The sequence below is a fragment of the Alexandromys fortis genome, unplaced genomic scaffold (genome assembly GCF_014885135.2).
Source record: "Alexandromys fortis isolate MF-2015 unplaced genomic scaffold, M_Fortis_MF-2015_v1.1 scaffold_112, whole genome shotgun sequence".
Lineage (NCBI taxonomy): Eukaryota > Metazoa > Chordata > Mammalia > Rodentia > Cricetidae > Alexandromys > Alexandromys fortis.
Window position 1 is genome coordinate 332,113 of NW_026068013.1, and position 24,192 is coordinate 356,304.

The following is a 24,192-nucleotide window of genomic DNA, read 5'->3' on the forward strand; positions in this document are numbered from 1 at the left end:
GGCAGGATATGGCTGTGACTAAACTGCCAGTATCATAAAACAAACAAACAAGTAACGAGTAATTTTGTTGCTTTATTAATTTTTCCTAACAACTTCTTTATAAAAATTTCATATCCATAAAATGTGATTCAATAAATAACAGGAGTTTCCATGCATAAAACACTTAGAAAAGAAGTGGGAAAATCTGTGCTCCCAGTTCTTAAGGCAACTCAGAAAGATTTCAAATTCTGCACCATAAATGCCAACATCATAAACCTCTGAGAATTTCAGGAATGCAGGCAATCCTGCTTTTCAGGAAGAAGAACAGAAGCCTATCTCCCAGCATGGGAGTGTGCACACGCGTGTCTTCAGAGGCAGGTGTACAGAAAATGGCATGCTGAGCTGGAGATAAATAGCACTTGTAAGGAAACAAAATCAGTTTAATAGTTAAAATATTACCCAGCTAATCCATTCATTCTTGAGTTTAGGCACCATTTTTTCTTTTTCCCCTCGTTTTTCATTTTTTAAGTATTTGCTGATTTATCCTGAGATGGTGTCTCGTGCAGTCCAGACTGGCCTTGAGCTCCGGCCCCTCCTGCCCGCTCCGCCCACTGGGGTAGCCGCTGCTGATCATCAGGACAGATAGGTGCGCACAGTGCCCTTGATGGTGCCTCTACAGATGGGGCACTTTCTCAGAGAGGGAGCGCAGTCTTTGCAGACGACCAGATGGCCACAGGGAATGAACACGATGGACACCTCTCTGTCCATACACACTTTACAAGTTCTTTCTTCCTGAAGTTTCCGCAACTGTTCTTCCATTGGTAGAGCTATGAAAACAGGGAAATTTTTTATTTTAAACACGAGCTCTGGGGAGCTCAAGTAACCTCAGACTTTGGTTCTCCCACCTCCAATTCCCAAGTGCTCGTCACATGGCATGATGCTATGTGAGGCAAGAAAAAAGAATTTTAATGGAAAGCAATTTGCTTTTCCTCTAGTGACCCCCCCCCATACACACACAAAGATGATTTCCACAGGCTAAAGGATTAGCACTCTTACCTGTGACATCATCTGTGGGGAGACGCCTAATGTCCTGTCGCACTGGGGAAGAAAGGGCAAGGCGTTACTATGGCACCCACAGCTGGTATTCAGCTATAGACTAGGCTTTCTTTATTCAATTTTGTAATGCAGATATTAAACCCAGGGCGTGATGCATTCATGTTAGGCCAAACAGGCTCTCACCGAACCAAATCCACAGGCCAGAATACAGTCTACAAATTTATTTATCTAGTATTAATATTTGAGAAATAGAACTAGTCTGTAACCCAAGCTGGTATTGAACTCATAATCTTTCTGCTTCAGTCTCCTGAATGCTGGGATTATAGGTGCGTATTACCATGTCCAGCAGCAAAATTTATTTACTTGTGAGTATGTGCGAGCATGCATGCACAAGGCCCAGGATCCCAGTGTGCATGATGAAGCCAGAGGGTGACTCTGAGTTTTCTCTTTCCACTGTAGATTCTGGGGATCAAACTTGGGTCATCAGATTTCTGCTGGGATTACAGGGTGTGGTAGTTTGAAAGGGAGTGGCACTGTTAGGAGGTGTGGCCTTGGAGTAGGTGTGGTCTTGCTGGAGGAAGTGTGTCACTGTGAAGGCAGGCTTTGAGGTCTCATATATGTCCCAGCCACGTGCAGTGAGAGAGACCACTTCCTGTTGCCTGTGCAAGATGTCTGCCTGCATGCCACCATGTCCCACTATGACAACAGACCGAACCTCTGAACTGCGTGCTATCCCATTAAATATTTCCTTCATAAGAGTTGCCATGGTGACGGTGTCTCTCCACAGCGACAGAAACCCTAAGACAAAGGGCAAGCACTTTTACCTGCTGAGCCATCTCTCCAGGCACCAGCACCCACCCCTCACCCCACGGATTTTAAACATTTTACACTTTGAACAAAAAACTCGTAATACTAACAACAAAAGTCCTAAATTTTTGTGCAATTAAAATTTATAAGTTGGACCCGTTTCTTTCAACAATCTCCAACTGACGTAGAAAATCTCCCCATATAATTTGCTAGCACTCACCAAACAAATCTTTGTATAGCACGGGGTCATGTTCCTGGAGGGCGGTTCGGAACGAGGTTGCTGCAGGCTTCCCTTTGGCTAGCACGGTATCTATCAGTGCTCCTGCGCGTAAGCTCTGGGGTTTCTGTTTCACAGCGTCGTGCTCCTGCTCGGTGATTGCCCCAGCACTCAAAAGACAGTCGAGAATCGGCGTCACACACGACAAATGCTGCAAAAGCCTCATCCTGTTCTTCCGGATTAATGTTAGGTCATCTTTACAGGGAGAGGGTTGGGGAGAGAAAGAGAGGCATGTTCAAACTCAGCTCACAAACGTCTCTCTGTGCCTACATAACACACGAAGGAGATAACTTATGCGTTCATAATTTAAAGATGTCCTGTACTCCAGGTTGGCCTCCAATTCACCGTGGCAACAAACTTGTGATTTTTCTGCCACTACTTCCTTAGTGCCAGTTTCCAGATGTGTGATAGGAGGCCCAGTGTATGCAGTGCTGTGCACGCCAGGCCGGCGCTCTGTCAATCAAGCGATGTCCATAGCCTGGCATTTAGCTCTTCATTGACAATGCTCTGTTTTCTACTATAAAGCTATATCTACAAAATGATGAATACTAATATGACAGGTCTGAAGAATTACTTTAGGAGAAGTAGTTAGATTTTAGATGCATTGAGTTTGTCACAAGGACACATATAGAACAATGTTAAGAAGGACAAAAATGATGCTTAGTTAAAAAAAAATCAGTCATACATGTGCATTTTGTTTCCTGTTTGGTTTTGTCTTTTCACGTAGATCTGGCCAGTCTCAAACTCATCTCATCACTGAGGATGCCCTTAAATTCCTGCCTCCACCCAAAGGTGCAAAAACTACAGTCATGTGAACCACATCTGGGGTTAAACACAGGAGTCCTACATGCCTGGCAAGCACTCTACCAATTAATTTACACCACTAGCCCTGTTTGTTTTTGAGACAAGGTCTCATTCTGCTATAACCTAGGCTAGTCTGGAACTCACTGTGCAGCCCAGCAATCAGAAGGTCATGCCATCAAGGCCAGCCTGGGCTACACAGCAAGACCCTGTCTCAGAAGTTAAAGGAAAATGAGTAACAGTATGCTTTTTGGTCCATGTTCGGGAAAGAGATCAACATAGCTTTAGTCTACGCCAGAGTGAGGACAGCCAGAGTTAGAAGAGAGCTGTGCACACTTAGAGGAAGGTAGTTCTGAGCACAAACACAGCTAATATGACAGGAAACAGAATCAGAGGGCTCCACAACTAAGATATAGTAACGGAAGGCAGTTCTTGTATGGGCAGGTAGGGACTTACATATGAATCTGTGCATTAAGCCAGACATGGTGGTCCATGACTGTCATCACAGCACTTGGGAGGTAAAGCAAGGAAGATCAGGATTTAACTACACAGCAAGTTCAAGGCCAGTCTGAGATACCTGAGACCCTGTCTCAGAAGAAGGGGTGGAGTGGGGGAGGCGGAGGGATGGCTCAGCGGTTAAGAGCACTGGCTGCCATGGCAGAGGACCAGATACACACATGTGACTCACAACCTCCTACAGCCACAGTTCTAGGAGATCCAACACCACTCCCTTCTAGCCTCCAAGGGCTCATGCACACACACAGTACACTCAAAACTCACACAGGTAAACATAAATTTAAAAATTAATTAAAAAGTTAAACATTGCCATCTAACACATACTGTTACCCTAATATTCAAGTTAACAACTCTCCCGGATCCCATCTCGATTTATAACACAGGAGAATGAGTGACCATCCTGGGGTCAAGAAGGAGCTGTGGGTCAGGATGGCTCAGGGCAGAAAACACTCAAGGCAAGAGCCTAGTGACACTGAACCCAGAGAAAATGGGAGGGGAGCTCTGGCTTCACTACGACGTCCTCTGATCTGTCTACATGCCACGGCACACACGTGCGCGCACACACACACACACACACACATCTTCAAAATTGAGAACTTATTTGACAGTTTGGTTGAAATCAAGCTTCTTAGTGCAAATTTTGCTTTAAGAGGAAAATATACAGGCTTACTCATTGAAAAGATCTGTGTGCAAACACAAAAAACAAAAATCAAAGTGTGTGATCTTCCAGGCTTTGGCAGGTCACATGGCACTTTTGTGTGAGTTTGTTCAACGTATACAATTTTTATTATAACGATCAATTCTTAAGCGTTTTTTAAAAGTGTGTGTGTGTACGCACACACACGTGTGCACATGTTCTACAACATGGATGTAAAGATCAGAGGAAACCTGTGTGAGTCAGTCAGCTCTCCCCTTCCACAGGACAGGTTCTGGGGTCAAGCTCTATGCTGAGGTTCAGCAGAAAAACGCCCTCCCCTGCCACGCTACCTCCCTGACCCTTCACAATGCACTTTATCATGAAGAATTTTTTTCAGAATCTGAATTCAGAACATGAAACATAAAAAAGATCAGGCTAAGGTGACATTCCATCTCTGGAGAAGGACCCTGTGACTCTGTACCTGACTCTGTGTCCTCGGCTGCCTGGTCCTTCTGTTCCTCCCTCATCTCATCTTCTGCATCCAGCAGACCTATCACAAGGTCGCTGACGGTTCTGTAGTTCTCACCGGTGGCCAGGATTTGCCGCTGAACCGTCTGTCTTACCAGACTCCTACTGAAGCCCATTTCCAGAGCTGCCTTAACCACAGGCGTGTTCATCATGACCGCATCTTCTGAACTTTCACCAGGTCCAAAATGCACAACTGTAGGAAGAGGGAGATTGGGCAGACATTGACAGTGTCTGTATATCTTTTTGTTGAGGCTGTTGTTTTGAGACTCCTTCTAGCCCAGTCAAGCCTCAGGTTTATTATGAAGCTCAGGCTAGTCTCAAAATCATGGCAATTCTCCAGTCTCAGCCTCCCTAGTACTAGGGTTGCAGGCACAAACCCACATGCCTGGGTTCACAGACTTTTAAAATAGCAAGTTATTACAATATCAAAGCCATACAGTCTGAAAAATACACAGGCACTACACTGTATGCATGTTGCTAACTTTAAAATGATGTATATTCAACAGTCAAAGCAAGAATATGGAATATTACTGCCTTGGATAGAAGCCTATGACTAGTTCTATTCAAGGACAGGAGAGAGAACTGACTGTCAGGGACCCATTCCTCCAGAATCAAGGGGCTTTGTAGTATGAGCTGCGGGCCTCTTCCCACAGCCTGGCTCCGGGCCGCCTGGCTAGCTTATGCCCCGAAATAACAATATATAAATTGTATTCTTTTAAACACTGCTTGGCCCATTATATCTAGCCTCTTCTCAGCTAACTCTCGCACTTGGACTAGCCCATTTCTAATAATGTGTGTAGCACCGAGATGTGCTTACCACGAAGATTCTAGCCTACGTCCGTCCATCCTGGGTAGGAGCTTCATTGCATCCGCCTGGGAGAGGGGAGCATGGCGTCTGAGCTCACTTCCTCTTCCTCCCAGCATTCTGTTCTGTTTACTCCACCCACCTATGTTCTAACCTATCATGGCCAAGCAGTTTCTTTATTAATTAACCAATGACCTTCCTCCATCAGGGCTTCTTTTCTATATTAGATATACTAGTAAGTGTTCTAAATCAGATATATACTCTATATATTTGCTTCTTTTTATTAGCAATTATTAGCTGTGTATGTTTTTATTGAAATATATACACACATATCGTGCATTTTGATATTTCTAGTTCTTTCCATTTCCTGCAAATGACAAGGTGTCACATTTAATTAATGGTTGCATAACCTTTTCTTCCTTTCTTTTCTTTCCTGATTTCTTTTGTTTGCAGGAGACAGAGTTTCAGCATATACCCAAGGTTCCTACCTCAGTCTCCCAAATGCTGAGGTCACAGGTATGCACTACATTATCTTTATCCATCCATCTGCCACTGAGAACTTTGGCTCAGCTATAACTTGACTATCGTGTTTTCCAATTTTGAAAGAAGCCATTGTTATCACTCAGCGCAAGCGCTCCAGTGTCCTGAGTAGGGCCCCTCTCAGCACTACAACGCAGCGACTTGAAGAACGTCAACCCCTCAACCTCCTCAACTCCATTAGGGAAAGAGCTCCACCTGGGGCTTCTATATTCTGATCCAACCACAGCCTCAGCACTCGCTATTCAAATGCCAGCTTCCTGCCTGTGCCCTTGCACTCTGCCCCTAGGGCTCACCAACTGCGAGCTCTTAGCTTAGATTCCAGTTGTTAGCACCACACTATCAGCAGCTTGCTGTTGCTCACTTCCTGCCAGACAAAACAGCCTCTGACGCTTCTCTTTGGGATATGCCTTCCCTGTTACTTAGCAGGTTCCTTTTCTCTGGGGCTCTCTGCTGAGACAAGTATTTCCTCCAGAGAGTCTTTTCGTTCACTCTTTAGTTTGTTTGCTTTTATGGGTTTTGGACGGCAAGCGGTATGCCATGCATGTGAGCTGTCGGGGGACGGCAAGGCGGGTATGCCATGCACGTGAGCTGTCGGGGGACGGCAAGGCGGGTGTGCCATGCACGTGAGCTGTTGTGGGACGGTTTTCAGGAGTCAGTTCTCTCCTACCTGTGAGTCCAGGGCCGAGCGCCCAAGCTGTGAGCTTGGCAGCCTATAGCCACTGGGCATCTGTCAGCCCTGCTTTGCTCTATTAAGACAAGGTCCCAGGTTACTAGGTTACCAGGCTGGTCTGGCACTCCCCCAGGCTGACCCTGAACTCTTTCAGGCTGGCCCTGAGCTCCCCCAGGCTGGCCCTGAGCTCCCCCAAGCTGGCCCTGAGCTCCCCCAGGCTGGCCCTGAACTCCCCCAGGCTGACTCTGAGCTCCCCTAGGCTGGCCCTGAGCTCCCCCAGGCTGGCTCAGCAGTTAAAAGCACTGGTTGCTCTCCCAGAGGACCAGGGTTTAATCTTAGCACCCACATGATGGCTCACAACTGTCTGTAACTTAAGTTCCAGAGGACCTGACACCCTCACACAGAAGTACATGCAGGCAAAATACCAATGTACATAAAATGAAAATAAATTATTAAATATATTGCTTTGAACGCTAAAGAGCAGAGTCAAGCACCTGTTCAAATGTTCTCTCCCACCTCTTGGGTTTAAGTAACAGGCAAGTTACACTGGCAGCGTGAGCCCTGGGGTCCCAGTGAAAGGATTGGAGCACTATGTTCCACCCTCTCTACAGACAGGAGGAACATGCCAGCAACTGAAGGCATAGTATGTTTGTTCCCACAATGGCCCAACAACAGGGCAAGGCCGGATGCACGCAGTCTGGATAAAGTGTAGCTGCCCAGGGCTATAGGGTGGAGCTCAGTGAAGGAGGTTATGATTGGCGTGCCTGAGGCACTAGGTTCACAGGACCATAAAAAAACAGCAGAAACAACTGTAAATAGAGACCACTTCCATGACACAAGTCCACACTGACCACACTGTGCACACTGTCCACACCGACCGTCTAGGGGCTGGAGCATGGACTAGACATCCGCGCTGCCTTTCAACCCTTCTGCAGATCTTTAGGACAGGGTCTCAAGCAGTTGAACAGACAATCCTTCCACCTCCACCTCTCAAACGCTCGACTGTAACCATACCCATCGCCACCGTCAATCTTAGCACAGAATGGCTCACTTGAATGCGCTACGATGATTATACGTACTTGGTGACTCTGTACTCTCATCTTCTGGGGTGTCTGAGGTAGACAGCAGCTGCAGGAGAAAGAAGGGTGTGTTAAAATGTACACTGCACTCCACCGCTGCGCAGAAATGACCAACAGTCCTGCTGAATATTCTTTTCAGTGAGAAGCAGGACTGCATTCATTCACCAGGGACCTGAATGGCGGGCTCTAAGCCAAGCGCTTCCCACGCACAGTGTGCTGCAGGGAGCAGCCTCAGCACAGGCTGGATACTGGAGGAGCAGCATGTGGGCCCTGCACCTGCAGCTAGTCACCTGCTGGGGAGCCTACACTCCAGTCGCTTCCTCTCGCACAGCTCACAAGCTTTTGAACCTCAGACTATGAAATAAGATCTTACTTGCTTTTTCCAAGGAGCAGTCACAAATGCTTTCTCAAGTCGTTTAAGAAAAACTTACTTTGCCCCTCAAATTGAACTTATTTGCTTCAGAGTCTAATCCATTGCTGGTGGATTAGACAAATGCGTGAAGAGAAAGACAACAAACACTATCTTTCACGTGGCTAATAATTACAGATCTAATTTCTCACAGACCAGCCCCTGCACAGTAAGGCTGAGACTTGTGTGTGGAGTCATGTTTAAAACAACTTCCACCTTTTCACTAAAATATTACTGTGGTTTATTTTGCAAATAACTTTCTAAAAATAATTTTTCAAATAATTAAATTTTTAAAAATAAATTAAAAAGTTTCTCTGTTGGGAAGCAATAATTACAGAGAAAAAAGAGGTCTTTCCTACCTGTTGCAGCAGATGAGGGTAACCCGCTTGAACTCGGCCGACAAACTCTTGTCCTTTGATTCTTATCAAATATTCACAGCTATGACGGAAACAAGGATGTTAGGGGTTCCTAAGAAGACAACATTGTTCATCCAGCTTCCGAATGGAAGTAATTTCAGTATGCTCATTTTTATGATTAAAAATCCATTTTGATTTAAAAAAATGAAATGTAATGATAAACTCAGGTCTAAGTGTTCACCTCACGTGAAATCCGTTACCCGGCTGACAGGTTCCTAATGCTGGGAGAAAAAAATCAGTCCAGGCCACTAAGGTCTCTCTGTGTGTATTTCTGCATGTGAATGCAGAGCCCCGGAGGTCAGAAACTTCCGGTCCTTCTGGAACCGAAATAGCAGGTGAGCTATTGACTTCTAGGACTTCTCGTATACTTCGGCTGTTCTACAAAATTAGTTTCACTACTTTCTATTTCATAGTTCTATTACTACCAGGATATACCATGCCTTTCTGGATTTTGGAGCTAATCTAGCTGTGGGCAGTAAGCATTCCTCACAAGCTTGAACACACACATAAGCCCCAAGCTATTGACTTGGCACAAGGAGGACACAGAGACTGCAGCCAAGAGGGGTTTCGTGGAGGGGAGAATATCTCCTGTGCTGTCAAAGCTGAGCCGCTGAGTGGTGGTCATGGAGCCCCTCAGCCATCGCTGTCTCTGCTCAGAGCTCTCACTGCCCGCAACTCTTCTAAGGCTCCTAAAACACCCTCAAGGCGACATGGAAGCAGAGAGTTCTACACAAGCCATCTGATCATGTCCATGACAATGTTAAGGGCTGACAACATGCCAACAGACTGGAGGGAAAGTGTGGGTGGGGACACTCAATAGAACCCCTCTATTGGTGAGTTTGCCGATCCCTAGGTAACAGAGACCCACTGCTAAATGGACGTAGGACGTGAAGCAAGTCATGCCAGCACTGAGCAGCTCCATGACTCTTCTTGTACTTTACAAACCACAGCAGTGGGGGCTGGCGGCACGGCTCAGGGGGTGCTTACCTCCAAGTTTGGTAACGTGAGCTCAAGCCCAGAGAGTGGGAAAGAACCAGCTCTCAAAAGTTGTCCTCTCGCCTCCACACACCACACACAGAACAAATGAGTAAGTATATTAAAACTTTAACTAGAGTAATGGAAAGCACTTAAAAATCTGGGAATATTTTTTCCCCTTTTATGGCTTTTTGAGGTGAATATTCTTTATAATTGTCACGATGCTTAAAATCTGAAGTAACGGGGCTGGAGAGAGGACTCAGCCACTGAGAGCACTGACTGTTCTTCCAGAGGATGCACGGTTGATACCCAGTTCACACGTGTTTGCTGGGAACCATCTTTAACTTCAGTCACAGAGGATCCAATGCCCTCTGCTGCCCTCTGCTGCCCTCTGCTGCCCTCTGAACAAATGGTACACAGACATACAGGCAGGCAAAAGACATATAAAAACAAAATACAATCTGCCGTACTTAAGAGGCAAAAGTGCTACAAAGGAGAATCTCATGAAAACCAGAGAAGATACAAAGGAGAACGTCCAAGCACTTACCTTGGAAACCACTTGGCGTGCTCCACCCAGGGGTCATCTCCAGACTCCCAGCATCTCAGCCCACCATCACAGCAAAAGCACTTGACATCATCACTGTGTCCTGAAATTCATGGGAACCAAACTTAGGAATACATAAAATCCGCCCGCTCTCAAGTAGAGCACAACACAGATGGATCTTTACTAGTCTCAGATGAAGTTTCTCACCTGTATAATAAAAGCCCGCACTTGCAAGCTGCTGAGGATGAACCAGAGCACTGGACGGCCAATTAAAGAATGTTCTTGTACGTGCCGTGAGTGTCTGCATGCTCAGGTTAGAGGCAGTGTATCTTGGAGCAGACTGACTCGACTCTTTTAGGAATGGACAGTTGGGAAAATGTCTCCGGTGCTCTGACATAGCGTCATCCTTAGGTTCCCAGTTGCACAGTTTCCCACCACAGGCAAAGCAGGCCACGCGGTCTCCAGGTCCCACATAGTAGAAGCCTGCTTTGGCCAGGTCAACTGGTGACAGAAAGGACAATGGCCACGTCTGATAGGTGAGTAACCTGGCCTTCTCTGTATTCATTGCAGAGTGGGAAGGACTTGTCCTCAAAGCGGGACAATCTTGATTTGCTCTGAAGTTCACAGGGTCTGTGGGCAAGCTTGAATAAGAGCCACTGAAATAGCCAGTGTTCTCCAAACTTGTAAATAGTGAAGGCACTGCAGACGGAAGGGAGGTCTGAGGGCTGGCTTCCAGGCGGCCGGCTGGATTCAGGGTCTGAACAAAGCTGCAGCTGGGGTACAACTGTCTGTGCTTTTCAACAGGGCTGTCCCCTTGTTTCCAGTTGTCCAGCATCAGGCCGCAGCGGAAGCACTTGACCTTGTCATTGACACCCGTGTAATAAAAGCCAGCGCGAGCCAGGCTCCTTTCCGAGACAGGAACCCCAGTGGGGAAAGCCGAGTAGGTGGACAAGCGGTACAGCTCACAGGAAAAGTCGTACTTCAACTCAAAGGTGTCAGCACTCTTCAAGAGCTTGGACAGGAAGACACTGTCTTGAACCATGTTCATGACGAAACGGTGGGGAGGGGAAGGGACGAGCCTTCCTCTGGGGAGGTAGCTTTGTGCATGGCTTTGGGTCAGTTTTACTACTAGGCTGAACACCTAAAATAAGAACAAACTCATTTTTTTCTTCTATGTATTTTGGGATTCAGTAGGATGAAAGTCTAAGTCCTACCCTGGAACATTTTAAGGCACAATTCCACACAACCATACTTTTGTACAATCTGCAGGCATACAATAAAAACTAGATTCTACCTAATAGCCAATGTGTGACAGAAGTTAACTCCATTCTGGGCACCTTGTGCCCGGCATCTTGAGGGGCAAGCTGCTTCTTCTCTTGGCCACTAGGAGGAGGTCACCAACCTGCACGAGTGCTGGTCCCCTGCACAGAAGGTCTGGTTCATGAAGCTATGTATTCATACAGGATGAAACAAGGTTCAGATACAAGTATAAAATAACAAACCATTTCAAGACTTTTGTTTGGCTTTGTTTCCTTCCAAAGGACCAGAATCAGACTTAACTAATTGGTCCTCTACTCAGAATACCTTTGTTGCTCCTCTGGGAAGCACTGAGGAGTGAGCCCAGGGCCTTGGTCTCACAAAGTCTGTGCCTGACCACTGAGTTATGTAACAAGTCTCAGACTTTGTCTTTTTCTTTCTTTTCTGTTTTTTTTTTTAGGGGGGGGCGGGGGGGGGGTTTAGTTTGGTTTGGTTTTGGAGACAAGGATTCTCTGTGTAGCCCTAGCTGTCTTAGAACTCACTCTGCAGACCAGGCAGGCCTCAAACTCAGAGATTTGCCTGCCTCTGCCTCCTGAATGTTGGGGTTAAAGGTGTGGGCCATCACTGTGGGCTTGAGACTCATACTTTTAGTTCTGGTCAGAAATTATCTCACAGAGAGTGTTCTCTGAGCAAGACAATAAATAAGTCTATCACCATCTGAACAGCAGAGACCTTGCTTGTCGGTTGCCCCCGGCTGGTATGGATTCCTGCACCCACAGCTGTCACAAGTCTCCCTCAGGGGAGGTCACTGTGTCTAACCTCAGTGCCCCCTTTCTATGACGGGCTCGTTTATCAGAATAACGTAGCTGCTGCCGTCCCCATACTTGCAGTCTATCTAAAAGACCTGCAGTGCAGACCTTTAAAGGAGCAACGGCCTTGTGGGCGGGCGGTTCCTCAACGATCATGTATTGTCTGTCTGTCTTCCTCTAAATCTGCTGGGCCTACTGGAACATTCTGTTCCTGTTTGCTCTCTGTTGCTGTTGCAATCTCTTAACATGTCAGCGACCTCGTGAGCACACGTCTCTACTTCAGCAGAAGGCTGACTACTCACGTCCTCTGGATAACCGGCACTCGTGTCTGGATCTTTCTTGAACATGGGCACTTTTTAAAGCTGCCAGTCAGTGGGAGATGCCAGGCTACTTTCTGAACAGTGTCTCAACACTGTGCCCAGTCACAAAACTCTTTCCTTTCCAGTAGTCAAATTCACAACCAAATCATAATAATCACACCTCAGACTTAGAGTGCAGGCTTCAAATGAGCATCTCAAACAGTGATCCCAAAAGTCCACTTAGTGATCAATCTGTCCTTCCATGCACAGAACTACCCCCCCTGAGGTTAGACTAAGTCCCTTTAAGGGTTTTAGGCCTCCATTTTGAGATGTTTCGGTTTACAGAAGAAACTGGAAAAAAAAAAGCTACAGGGAGTAGAAGGGTTTGTGTCCTTTGTCAACCTGTTTAGAACAGAGAAATTAAAGTCAAAAAACTCAGGGTCATGGCACGATGTCTTTTTCTTTCCTTTCTCTCCCCATTCCCTCTCTCTGGAGGCGGAATTTCCCTATTTAGTCTAAGACAGACTCAAGCTCAGAATCTTCCTGTTTCCCAAATGCTAGGATTACAAGCAAGTGTCACAATGGCCTTTTCTCCAAAACAGACTGGTGTGTACCGAGAAGCTATGCTAACCTGGGCTGGGGTTGGGGCGCGATCAAGGTCCCTGCCTCAGCCCCAGCACTGAGGAAGGAATGCTGCCCTGGCTGTGGCTAGCCATCTCACACAGAGCTCACGATTACAGATCCCAGCTCGTCGAGACACACGGACACAGAAATACACTTAGAAATTAATTTATACTTTAAAAAAGCTTGCAGAGTCCACATAAACTCTGCACCCAGCTCCCCGAGTTCACATATAAGACAACAATACAGTCACACAACTAGAGGGAAATCCCTTTCCTTCCTGACTGTAAGAGCCCACATGCTCTAACCACTGGCCCACCTCTCCAGCCCCAGTGTCCTGAATCTTCAGTGATTTCTCAAGAGTCACAAGACCTGAGTTCATTCTTCTCATGTGACTTGTTCTTCTTTGCGTTACAGTTTGGGCTGGAATGGTACTCAGTGTGTAGCCCAGGCTGGCCCCAAACTCACAGCAGCATGCTGCCTCAGCCTCCTGAGTCCTGAGGTTCCAGGCATGAGTCATCAACTCAGCTTCTAATTGTTTGTATTAAAATTACTAAAGCAGGGGCTGGAGAAATGGCTCTGTAGTTAAGAGCACTGGCTGCTCTTCCAAAGGTCCTGAGTTCAATTCCCAGCAACCACATGGTGGCTCACAACCATCTCTAGTGGGATCTAATGCCCTCTTCTGGCATAAAGGTGTACATACAGACAGAGCACTCATAAAATAAACCTTTTTTCAACAGAAGAATTACTAAAGTACACTGGTTATGCAAATGGTGGATTTGACTGTGACATTTACACATCTGCATATGCTGTGCTTGGACCCTTTCTTCAGCCCCTTTTGCCCCTCCCACCTCTCCAGCGTCCCTCTAGGGAAATGAAGGCATTCTTGTCTTTATACCTCTGCCTTCTTTTGCTTAACATAATTTCCTGTTCCATGTATTTCTTCAGATGATACCTGTAATTCTCTTTACAGCTGAGTGGTACTCTAGTGTTTACTACACACACACACACACACACACACACACACACACACTTTTCTTCATCCATTTATCTGTTAATAGGAATCCACTCTGTCCCACCGTGAATAGTGGTGCAATAACAGAGTGTGCTGGTTTGAGCGAGCTCGGCCCCCATGAGCGCATATATCCGAATGCCTAGTCCTGAGTTGGTGCACTGTTTGGGAAAGGTTGGAGGAGGTGTGTAACCAGGCTGTCTTTCTCTCTGCCTGCGCCTGTCCCTTCCTCCAAAACCGCTTTTCCATATTCACTCATTGGCTCTTTTCTTCAGAAAGAGGTGCAGTCCCCTGCCTTAGTTCCCCACTGAGGGGCAGCCGGCCCCCTGCCTGTCTTCACAAGCTTATTGGCCACCTCAGAGAAACAGCTCCTCCTACTTCCCTCTGTACTGCTTTAACCAGACTCCTCGTCTCCTCCATCCCTGAACAACCCTACTCTCTACACGGTACTCACGCTGAGTCCCTCAGATCCCAAATGAGGACCACCTCAAAGTCTGCTTTCTACTCCAGCCTCTCCTGGCTCAGGCCCTTCCTCCACAACCAAGTCAACAGAACATTTGTTCATGAATCGCGTGTCCACACAACCACAATTAGTCCGTGTACCCCTTCAAACACTCTCCATATTCCTAACATCAAACTCACAGAAGCGCTGGCATCTGCCACTGGGGCATCGTCCCTCTCAGACTCCTGCCCCTGTCCATTCAGCATGCAGGAGCCCTCTCGCCTTTCCAGTGGTTCCTGACAGACGAGCTTACTGCCCCCACCCTCTGGGATGGTCAGCTGTTACCTCTCTGACTACAGGGTAAATGTGTCTTTCTCCCTCAGCCTGGGACTGTATCTCCTGCAGAACAGGCCGCCATGTTTTCATTTCTGTAGTAACTGCGGCCACAGGGCCTAGCAAAGACACTGAGCCTCAATGCTGTTGTGTGAGACATATACCCCAGGCTGGCTTTGAACTTCAGATCTTCCTGACTCCACTCCCCAAGAGCTACGATTACAGCCTGCACTACTAATCCCAGGAAGTTCTTAGCACAGCTGATGGAGCCCGCCACGTCCATAGTGTCTTCATTCATTTAAGGACATTTTCCCTGGGACTGCTAACTTGGCCTAGTAGAAGTTTCCTTCCAGGCTCTGGAGTCATAAGTCCTAGGGGTTCAAGGAAGGGTGTCAGACACACCTTCAATCCCAGCACTCCAGAGGCCGAGGCGGGTAGATATCAATGACGTATCAATGTTCTGTTGAGTTCAAAGTCAGCCTGTTTTACTTTATACAGTTCTAGGTCAGCCAGGAATACATTGTGAGACCCAGAAAAACCACATATGCCTCAGTTTCCCCATTGCAGCACGGAGATAATAATGGTGCCCGCTTCTTACAGTTGATGATTAAATGTAAAAAATTAAATGCAAGTCTTTAGGTCAGAACCTGGCATGTGGTGGACAGAGAAATGACTACAGCCGTTAACTGGCTGGATTCCGAACACTATTGAGAAACTGGGTGTAGTGACTCAGACTTGTGGCCCAGCACTCAGGGGGTTAAAGCAGGAGTACTTTCCAGAGTTCAAAGCCAGTCTCAGCTATAGTGTGGGGCCCATCTCCAACACCCATCACTCCCCAAAAAGAAAGAGCCCTGGTGTTTTTCCCCCTCCCCGAGCTAATCACTAAAAAAACAACCACTCCCACTCGGAGCTTCCCCAAGCTCGTCCCGGGTACTCCCTATGTCGAGCCTCCCAGAAGCCTCTCGAAGCAGTAGAATTAAAATTCCAAGGCCTCACCCAGAAACGAAACAGACCATGAGCTCCAGGGAGGCGCCAGGATGGGCAGCCAGGGCGGACACCCTACAAGCCACCCTCCGGCAGGACCAGAGGTGCAGAGCGGCCGCTTTTGCAGGCCTCGGATCCAGCACCCGCCTCGGGGACCCTCACCCGCTCCCCACGCGCGTGTACTCACCGCAGCCCGCTCCCCTGGCTCTACACGCCAGCAAGGATCTCTGATCTAGGGGGTGGCACCTGTCCCTGCCTGTGGGCGCCTCTGAGTGTCGCAACGCTTTTAGAGTCCGGGCTGGCCTCGCCGACCGCCCCCACCCTGCCCCGCCCAGGGCTGCGCCTACTCCGGGTGCTTTCCTCCGAGGCTCGGGGAACTCCAGGGTACAAACCACACGCACTTCCTCCTCACCCGTGGTGGCAACCCCGGTCGGGGATTTCCGTGACCCTTCGGTGCGTGACTTCCTGGGCCAGCTCGTCTGCGTGGCGTTTCCTGAAAGTTTTTAGTTCATGGTGGCCGATTCACAGGAAGCCTTGAAAACAGACCTGCAGCCTAAGCCTCTGGCTGCCTGGAAGAGGCCCTGCCCCCCACCCCCACCCCCACCCCCACCGCTAAGTCCCTCAGAGTGAAAAAAAAAAGGCAACTTTCCAGTCTGCAACTGCAGAATTTAAAAAGAAAAAAAAAAAAAAAGGTAAATTTGACGTTAGGGAAAAAAAATACCCGAAAAGTCTTTCTGATTATTTTCACTTTTTGTTTTGGTCAAGAATGAAAGAGATGAACAAAAAAAAAATTTATAAAAAACCATTTAGATCTCCTCTTAGATTATTTTTATTGTTTTAAAGATCAGAACTAGAGCTTCAGGTAATAGCAAATCTGAGGCAGGAGGATCTCTGTGATTCCAGGTCAGCCTGGGCTACTTTTGTTTTAAAAGGGTTAGGACTACATTTGTTTTTGTATTTGCAAGGTTTGTCTGAGGGCGGACTGCTAAGCAGTTAAGAGCACTTGCTCTGGCAGAGGGCTGGGCTTCTGTTCCCATCCAGAAAGAGGCTCACACAACCTGTACTGTAACTATAATTCCGGGGGGATCCAACGCCCTCTTCTGGTCTCCACGGGCACTGCAAACACCCACACATAAATACATACGTAAGTACCTTTTTTTTTTTTTTTTTTTTTTTTCCGAGACAGGACTTCTCTGTATTACCCTGGCTGACCTATGTAGACCAGGCTGGCCTCAAACTCAGAGATCCACCTTCCTCTGCCTCCCAAGTGCTGGGATGAAGTGGAATGTGCCACCACTGCCCAGCTATAAATACCTTTTTTAAATTAAAAAAACAACTGTTGTTTTCATCTGTTTTAGTGGGTATTTTTCTGCCCGTTGTTTTATAAATAGGATGAATAGACCTAGAAGAACAAAATTCCTTCTTTTAGCTTTTTCTCTTACAATGGATGACCCTAGGCTGTATCAGAGCTCTGGGAAAAACTTGACTTTGTGTGTGTGTGTGTGTGTGTGTGTGTGTGTGTGTGTACGCGCGCGCGCGCGCGGGGGGGGGGGGGAGGATTCTAACTTGTCAGCCTTCTTCCGTTTTCAGTGTGTTAGCAGTAAGTTTAAACAGCTTTGCTCTAAGGGTGACCAACCCGCCCTGGTCATTCTAGGAATGGGATGTTGTATTGTGGGCTCAGCTGAGGCTGACTGAGGGTTTGGCTGCAGTAGCCTCTGACAGTTCTGGCTGGAACTCTACCAGCCACACTAAGTTTGCTGATCACATGGAGATTCTGACTACCTTTGAGCCTCTTTTTGAGGGTGGAATCACATCGTCAGTCTCCCTTGCAACATTTGCACAATTTTCTTGCTGACGTTTTGTTATCGTTGTTGTTAAGCAAGGCGTGGCGCTAAACCTATGACCCAGAACTTGAGGAGCGGGAGCATAAAACAGCGGTGACCTCAAAGACCACCTAGGTTACACAATGAGTTCCAGGAAAGCCTGGACAAGAGTTAGACTCTGCCTCAACATTGGTAAGAATTAAAGTTAATTATTTTCTGGTAATCTAAGTTGATACGGTCAGGACTGTATCTCACCTTCCTTCTGCCGCCAGTACCCAGCCAGGTGAGAGTGTCAGGGATTGCTGCAGCCCCTGGCTGGTTGCCGCGATGCATCCGCAGCATCTTATTAGATAACTAACAGCATTTTCCCCAAGGACCATCATGGTTTCTTCCTAAGTGAGTTCACATCATAAAATACAACAGAAACTTATGGTCACCCTTTCCCAGCTGTAACTTTTAAGGTTTTAACTTTTATCTTATTTTATTGAGACAGGGTCTTCTCTACATAGCCCGGGCCATCCTGTGCTATGTAGACCAGGCTATTCTCAGACTCACAGAGATCTTATGTAAACCAGGCTGGTTTCAGGCGCACAGAGATCCACTTGCTTCCCACTCCCAATCTTCATAGCCCTGGCTGTTCTGGAACTCTCTGTAGACCAGGTTGGATGAGAATAAAACCTAACTGGAGGCACGCCACCCTGGTTCCAAATAAATGACAGGGATTTCCTGGGTTAGTGACAAGCTCACAATGTCCTGTATACAGCCAGGGGCAGGCACAGCAGCATGCCTCTACAACCATCACTCAAGAGGCAGAGACAGGTGGGATATCTGGGGGTTCGAAGCCAGCCTAGTCTACATAGCAAACTCCAGGCCAGCCTGAGCTATATAGTGAGACCCTGTCGGCCCCACATACACTAAAACTGGAGCAATACAGAGAAGATTAGCGTGACCCCTGTGCAAGGATGACACGCAAATTCGTGAACTGTTCCATATTTTTTTAAAAAAAGAAATAATAAGATAAATACAACCAGATTAGTTTTAACAAAGTCCTCATACAAGATCCATTTGAGAAAAAAATTATTATTTAATATCAATATCAGTATTCTGTAATGATGAAATTTTCCCCTTACAAATTGCACCTTACTTTAATTTACCCTGATATTATAATTGAATAAAATTTATCTGGCATCAAATTAAAATTTAAAACATATTTTAAATTTTTATATTGCATGTGTTTGTTTGTTTATTATGTGGGTGTGTGTACATGCCACAGCACACACACATGAAAGTCAGAGGATATCTTGGGGAGGTTGGTTCTCTGCTTCCACCATGTGGGTACCAGGGAATTGAACTCAGGTAATTACACTTGATCGTCCTATCAAGTGATATCAAGTGATAGATAATGCCATATGAGCCATCTCACTGATCTAGGGTACAGAATCTTTAAGTATAAACGCCCATAGATTGTTTGTTATTTCCAATGGGTTTTGTGTAGTCCAGACTGGCCCTGACTCTTTGTTTTTCCTCCTTTCTCTTCTTGGGTTCTGGGACGATAGGTGTACACTACCATGCCTGGTTTCTGTGGTGCTAGGGATTTCCTGTTGCTGGGCAAACACTCCACACACCACGTTCCACCGTCATCCCAGATCCTTGGATTGTTTTGGGTCTTTTGAGATGGAGTCTTACCCTGTAGCCCAGATTGGCCTGGACCTCACTAAGTAGCCAAGGCAGCCTTAAACTTGTGGCAATTTTCCTGCCTCAGCCTCCCAAATACCGGCTTCTAGGCCTGAGCCACCAACTCTGGCAGCTCTGTGGGTTTCAGCCAGCGAGCGCATTCAGACAACAGGCAGCCACTCTAAGAAAAGGGCACTTTCTACAGTCTCAGAATCCCCAGTCGGTACCATATTGCCCCTCAGCCCTCCCTTGAGTACCCTGGTCAGTACCACCATGACTTCCAAGCCACAGATTTGATTTGTCTGTTCTTGAACTTAAGACACTCCCTTCTGCCAATCAATACAGATTCCAGCTTCATCAAGTGTTGATGTATATTCAGTTTGTCTGTGGTGGTTAATCTTCATCGCCAACTGGATTAGATTTGCAGCCACGTATGAGACACAGGTTGATATTTGGGTCCTAGACTAAATAAAAAAGGGGTGAGGGGAAGAGGAAGCCGGCTGGACACTGCCGTCCCCTCTCCCTGCTGCTGACTGGGAACGTGGTGTGCCCAGCGGTCTTACACCGCCACCACCAAGCCTCCCATCCATGGTAGACTGTACCCCATCACGCCATGAGCCGAAGGCCCCCTTTCTCCCTTGCCTTGCTTTTTGTCGGTATCCAGTCACAGCAATGAGGAAAGTAACTCATGTGTTAGCCCCCTTCCCTGCATGCCACTGTCCACTTACGCATGCTTCTGCACAGGCAATGTTTCTTAGTTCAAGTGAAGAAAGTGGGATGCTATCTCAAAGAAGAACAGACACAACAACTGCCCAAAACGTTAGTTTCTACTGTTTTAAATTCCCACCAGCAAGGTAGAAGAAGGATTTCTGTGTCTTCAAGAACTTTGCAAAACTTAGCATCCTCGGCACTTACAGCTTCAGCTCAGCAGATAAGGGGGCGTCCTCCTGCTGGGAACATGCTCCGTGTTCTCTGTGATGGATTAAATCACAAAGCTACCCTTCTGGTGTTTGCTTTAGTTGTTCACTTTTGAGAAAAAGTCTCCTAGCCTTGAATCTCCAGCTCTACCACCGCTACATGCAGCTATTTCTTTTTGATGCTTGTTTCTTTTCTTTCTTTTTCTTTACTTACTGCTCTAGTTAGATCTGTAAGTGTAATGAATAGATGTGGTCTGAGTTGTGTCTTCACACATCCCAAACTTGGGGGAAGGCAGTGCTAATTCGTTTCTCACAGATATTCAAATTGAAGATGAATTTTCTTTTTTAGGGGTGGGGGTGGGACAGGATCACAAATCTCATATATCCTAGGGTCTCAAACTGGCTGCATAGCTGAGGATGGCCTTGAACTTCTGAGGGCTGGAGTGACAGGCAGGCACCACCTGCACCACCTGCTCACTGTGTGCAGTGCCTGCAGTTCTACTGCTATTTTTCCTTCTGTGACAGACTACCCTGATCACAGGCAGTGGAGGCGAGGAAAGGGTTAACCTGGCTCCCAATTCCAGGTCACAGTCCATCACTGAGGATGTTAAAGCAGCAAATCAAGCAGCTAACACACCACACTCACAGGGGAAAATGGGTGCCCTCGCACCACCTTTGACTGCTTGTCTAGCTTTCTCTTATCTTCTTATATCAGAACCCCACGCCTAGGGAATGGTACCACCCATTACCAGCTGGGTCTTCTGATATCAGTGATCAAGACAATCCCTCCCACAGGCCACCCTAATCTAAATAACTTCCCAGAAAGCTCTCTCTTCCCAGGGAGTTCCAGGTTGGGCCAAGTTGACATTTAAAATCAACTATCCCACTAGGCAAGTACTCTACTGACTGCATGACACCCCAAGGTCCTGACTGAATTTTGCAGGAACCAAATCAACAGATCAAACCTTCCTTGAGCCAGGCCAAATGTTGGGACTGTCCACCATGTTGGCTAGGACATACCTATCCCAGGTTAGGAAACCCTGCTTAGCACAGCAAAATGGGCTGAGACCAGCAACAGCAGGGCAGGAACAACAGCAGCTGAGCTGTGTACTGTTCCCGATTGCAACACCTGCCCAGCTCCCTGCACGCCCGGTTTTCTATAGGAAGCATTTCTTAGCCCTATAAGCCCCAGTCCTAAGAAGCTTTAGCTGCCGACAGGTGAATTCAGGACATTGATGGCCCTCATTCCAAACCTTTCTGCCCACGATGAGAAAAAGAGCAAGGGTGATTTCCCAGGATTCCCTGGGCCCACTGGACTGTTGTTCCGAAGGGCAAAGGGCAGGTACAACCACTGTCCCTTTCTCAAGGACACAGGAGTGTGGCAAGAGAGGAACCAGAGTGCCAGAACCACCCACTCTCACGGTCACCCAGCTCTACAGAAGCGTGAGATGTGCACCCATCCCCCTCAGAACCCAGACCGGGAGAAGCAAGAGAGGGCGGTCCAACCGTTCCTGCACACTTTCTCAAAAACAACAGTCTGGCTACTCCCGAAAGCAGGATGCTTGCTTTAGCAAGTCACCGCTCTGCTGGACAGTATCCAGGGGCGGGCATAGCAGAGCTGGGAGCAGGCCTGTGTCATCGCCAGGGCTATAGCAGGGCGTGGAGAGTACTGGCCTTGGGCTCAGCACCCAGGGCCTTCAAACAGAACTGTCCAGTCTTTTAAGTGTCCCGTCTTCCTCAGAACCCTACTCGACCTTTGCGTAGCCCCACCCAGGGTTCCTGGGGCTTGAGCGGTGCGAATGTTTGTGACCTGCTTCAGTAGCTAGATAAGGCCAGCTGACGAGAGGAGAGCGCCGGGACCACAACCCCACCAGCTGACGTTGCCATTCCCCATTCCTCTGTGCTTGAGGACTACGCCTAGCTGCCTCCTGCTCAGCCTATGCCCCCTACCGTATCTAGCGGCTCTAACTTGGGACAGAGTACTCACCAGCAGTCAGGCGTATATTCCTGACATCCATCCAGCTCCAACAGTGTAAGTGGGGCCCTGAGTTAGCATTCAGCACCAGTCTCTTATTCACCTGCGAAGTGGGGGGTAAACATGCCCCCTTAGGGAGAACTGGAAAGATCAAGTTGCTGATAGCTGTCTGGATGTATTGGTTACTTTTCTCCTTGCTGAGACAAAATATCTAACAAAGCCAGCTTAGAGGAAGGGTTTATTTGGTGTCAGGGTTTGAGAGTACCTTACCCCTCTTGGGATAGGCATGGTGGCTAGGGCAGCCCAAGCAGCGGCAGCAGGAGCATAAAGCAAATGGCCACATTCTGTTCCCACAGGGAAAGTATCCATGTAAACACAAGCCTGTGGTCTGGAGAGAGCTCAGTGGTTACAAGCACTTGCTGCTCTGGCAAAAGAGCCAAGTTCTGTCCCAGCATCCTCATCAGGCAGCTCACAACCGCCTGTAACTCCAGCTCCAGGATGGCTTAAACCTCTGCCCTACAAAGGGACCTGCACTCGTGTGTGCATACATACATACACACATGATTTTAAAATACCAATGCATACAGGGTTCAGTGGGGCATGTTCCATCTGCAGAAAACATTTGAATAACCCTGTTACCATATTAATTATCACGTTTAAGCCATCTTGATGACACCAACCAGACGGGCAACATGTGCACATGACACATCTACTCATAAAACACAGCAGGATGTCACCATAACGGTTGATATTCTGCAGCAGTCCAGATGAAAGGTAGGCCCTGTTAAAACACGGGAGCTCTGTTAGTGAGGGAAACTAGCTTACATCTGTTCAAAGTTGTTTATTTAAGAGGCAGGACCACAATTACACAAGATAACCTGAAACCTACCGACCTAGCCTTGAACTCACAGACAGCATCCTGCCTCAGATTTCAGGCATGTGCCCCAGGTCTGGCCACATTTATTTAATTTTGACATTGTAAATGCAAGTTTATTCAAATTAAGCTGAAATTAAAAATTCATTCCCTTAGTGGAACGATGCCCTTCACAGTGTCCAATATCCCTGGTACGAGTGGTCGCCATTTCTGACGCAACTTCTCCAACGCCGCGCTTGCTCACCTAGTGACCTAGCTGGATTTCTGTTGCTGTGATAAAACATTCTACCCACAGCAGCCTGGGGAAGGAAAGGGTTGATTTAGCTTGCACTTCCCAGTCACAGTCTATGGAGGGAAATCGGGGAGGAGCCTGGAGGAGGAACTGAAGCAGAGGCCTTGGAGGGCTCTGGTTACCCGCCACTTGCTGGCTTGCTCATCCTGCTCTGTTTCACAACCGCTGCCCGTGGTGGCACTGACCTGCAGTGCTCTGGGTCTGCCCACATCAACCGTGGATCAAGACAAGCCCAGGACAATCTGAGGGTGGCAGTTTCTCAGTTAAGGTCCCTTCTCCCCTGATGACTCTCACTTGTGTCAAGTGACAAAATCTAAACAGTGCAACATCTGTCTCCTTTTTGCATTCTTGATTTCTGCTTTTTCAAGACAGAACTTCCTGTAGGCAGGGCTGGCCTCACACTCACTACGTAGCCAACTATGACCTTGAGCTCTTGGTCTCCTGCCTCCACTTCCCAAATACCGGAATTGCTGCCCGCCCGGCTCTACCCCAGCTTCAGCCTTCCCTTTGAATCCAGTTTCCCCCTTACTCTGTGTTCTGCCTCGGATTCTGTCCTGGATTCTTTCTGCACACCAAACTGACTTCCTCACAAGGTAGGAGCTGAGGGCAGGGAAGATAGAACAAGTATTTCTTCTATCTTTCTACTACTTTTTTTTTTAAATATTTATTTAACTTTTTATGTATACAATATTCTGTCTGCATATATGCCTGCAGGCCAGAAGAGGGCACCAGACCTCATTACAGATGGTTGTGAGCCACCATGTGGTTGCCAGGAATTGAACTCAGGACCTCTGGAAGAGCAGGCAATGCTCTTAACCACTGAGCCATCTCTCCAGCCCCC

General features: G+C 47.4%; 1 protein-coding gene and 1 non-coding gene across 4 annotated transcripts; one reads left to right on the forward strand and one right to left on the reverse strand.

Moving 5' to 3' along the window:
- Window positions 1-52: 52 nt before the first annotated feature.
- LOC126513679 (baculoviral IAP repeat-containing protein 3-like) lies at window positions 53-16,146 on the reverse strand. 3 transcript variants are annotated; one of them, XM_050162187.1, is made up of 9 exons: window positions 15,984-16,146; window positions 10,247-11,180; window positions 10,043-10,142; window positions 8,464-8,542; window positions 7,696-7,744; window positions 4,555-4,794; window positions 2,063-2,314; window positions 1,036-1,077; window positions 53-806 (listed from the first exon to the last, which is right to left on the reverse strand). In XM_050162187.1, the coding sequence occupies exons 2-9, from the start codon at window positions 11,085-11,087 to the stop codon at window positions 613-615; spliced, it is 1,797 nt and encodes a 598-aa protein (XP_050018144.1). In that variant the 5' UTR covers window positions 11,088-11,180; window positions 15,984-16,146; the 3' UTR covers window positions 53-612. The 3 variants fall into 3 exon arrangements, with proteins under 3 accessions (XP_050018144.1, XP_050018145.1, XP_050018143.1); XM_050162188.1 differs by having other exon boundaries at window positions 10,247-11,486; XM_050162186.1 differs by having other exon boundaries at window positions 10,247-12,806.
- A 2,361-nt stretch (window positions 16,147-18,507) lies between these two features.
- On the forward strand, window positions 18,508-18,616 carry LOC126513721 (U6 spliceosomal RNA). The gene has a single exon (XR_007595423.1). It is a non-coding gene; the product is annotated as a U6 spliceosomal RNA (small nuclear RNA).
- Window positions 18,617-24,192: the final 5,576 nt, after the last annotated feature.

Bases quoted from the DNA above. Each gene is read 5' to 3' on its own strand.
- LOC126513679 (XM_050162187.1), bottom strand. From the start codon at position 11,087: ATGAACATGGTTCAAGACAGTGTCTTCCTGTCCAAGCTCTTGAAGAGT. The intron at 7,745-8,463 runs GTAGGAAAGACC...TTTCTCCTGCAG, and splicing joins ACCCTCATCTGCTGCAACAG to CTGCTGTCTACCTCAGACAC. The intron at 2,315-4,554 runs GTACAGAGTCAC...CTCCCTGTAAAG, and splicing joins AGCCGAGGACACAGAGTCAG to ATGACCTAACATTAATCCGG.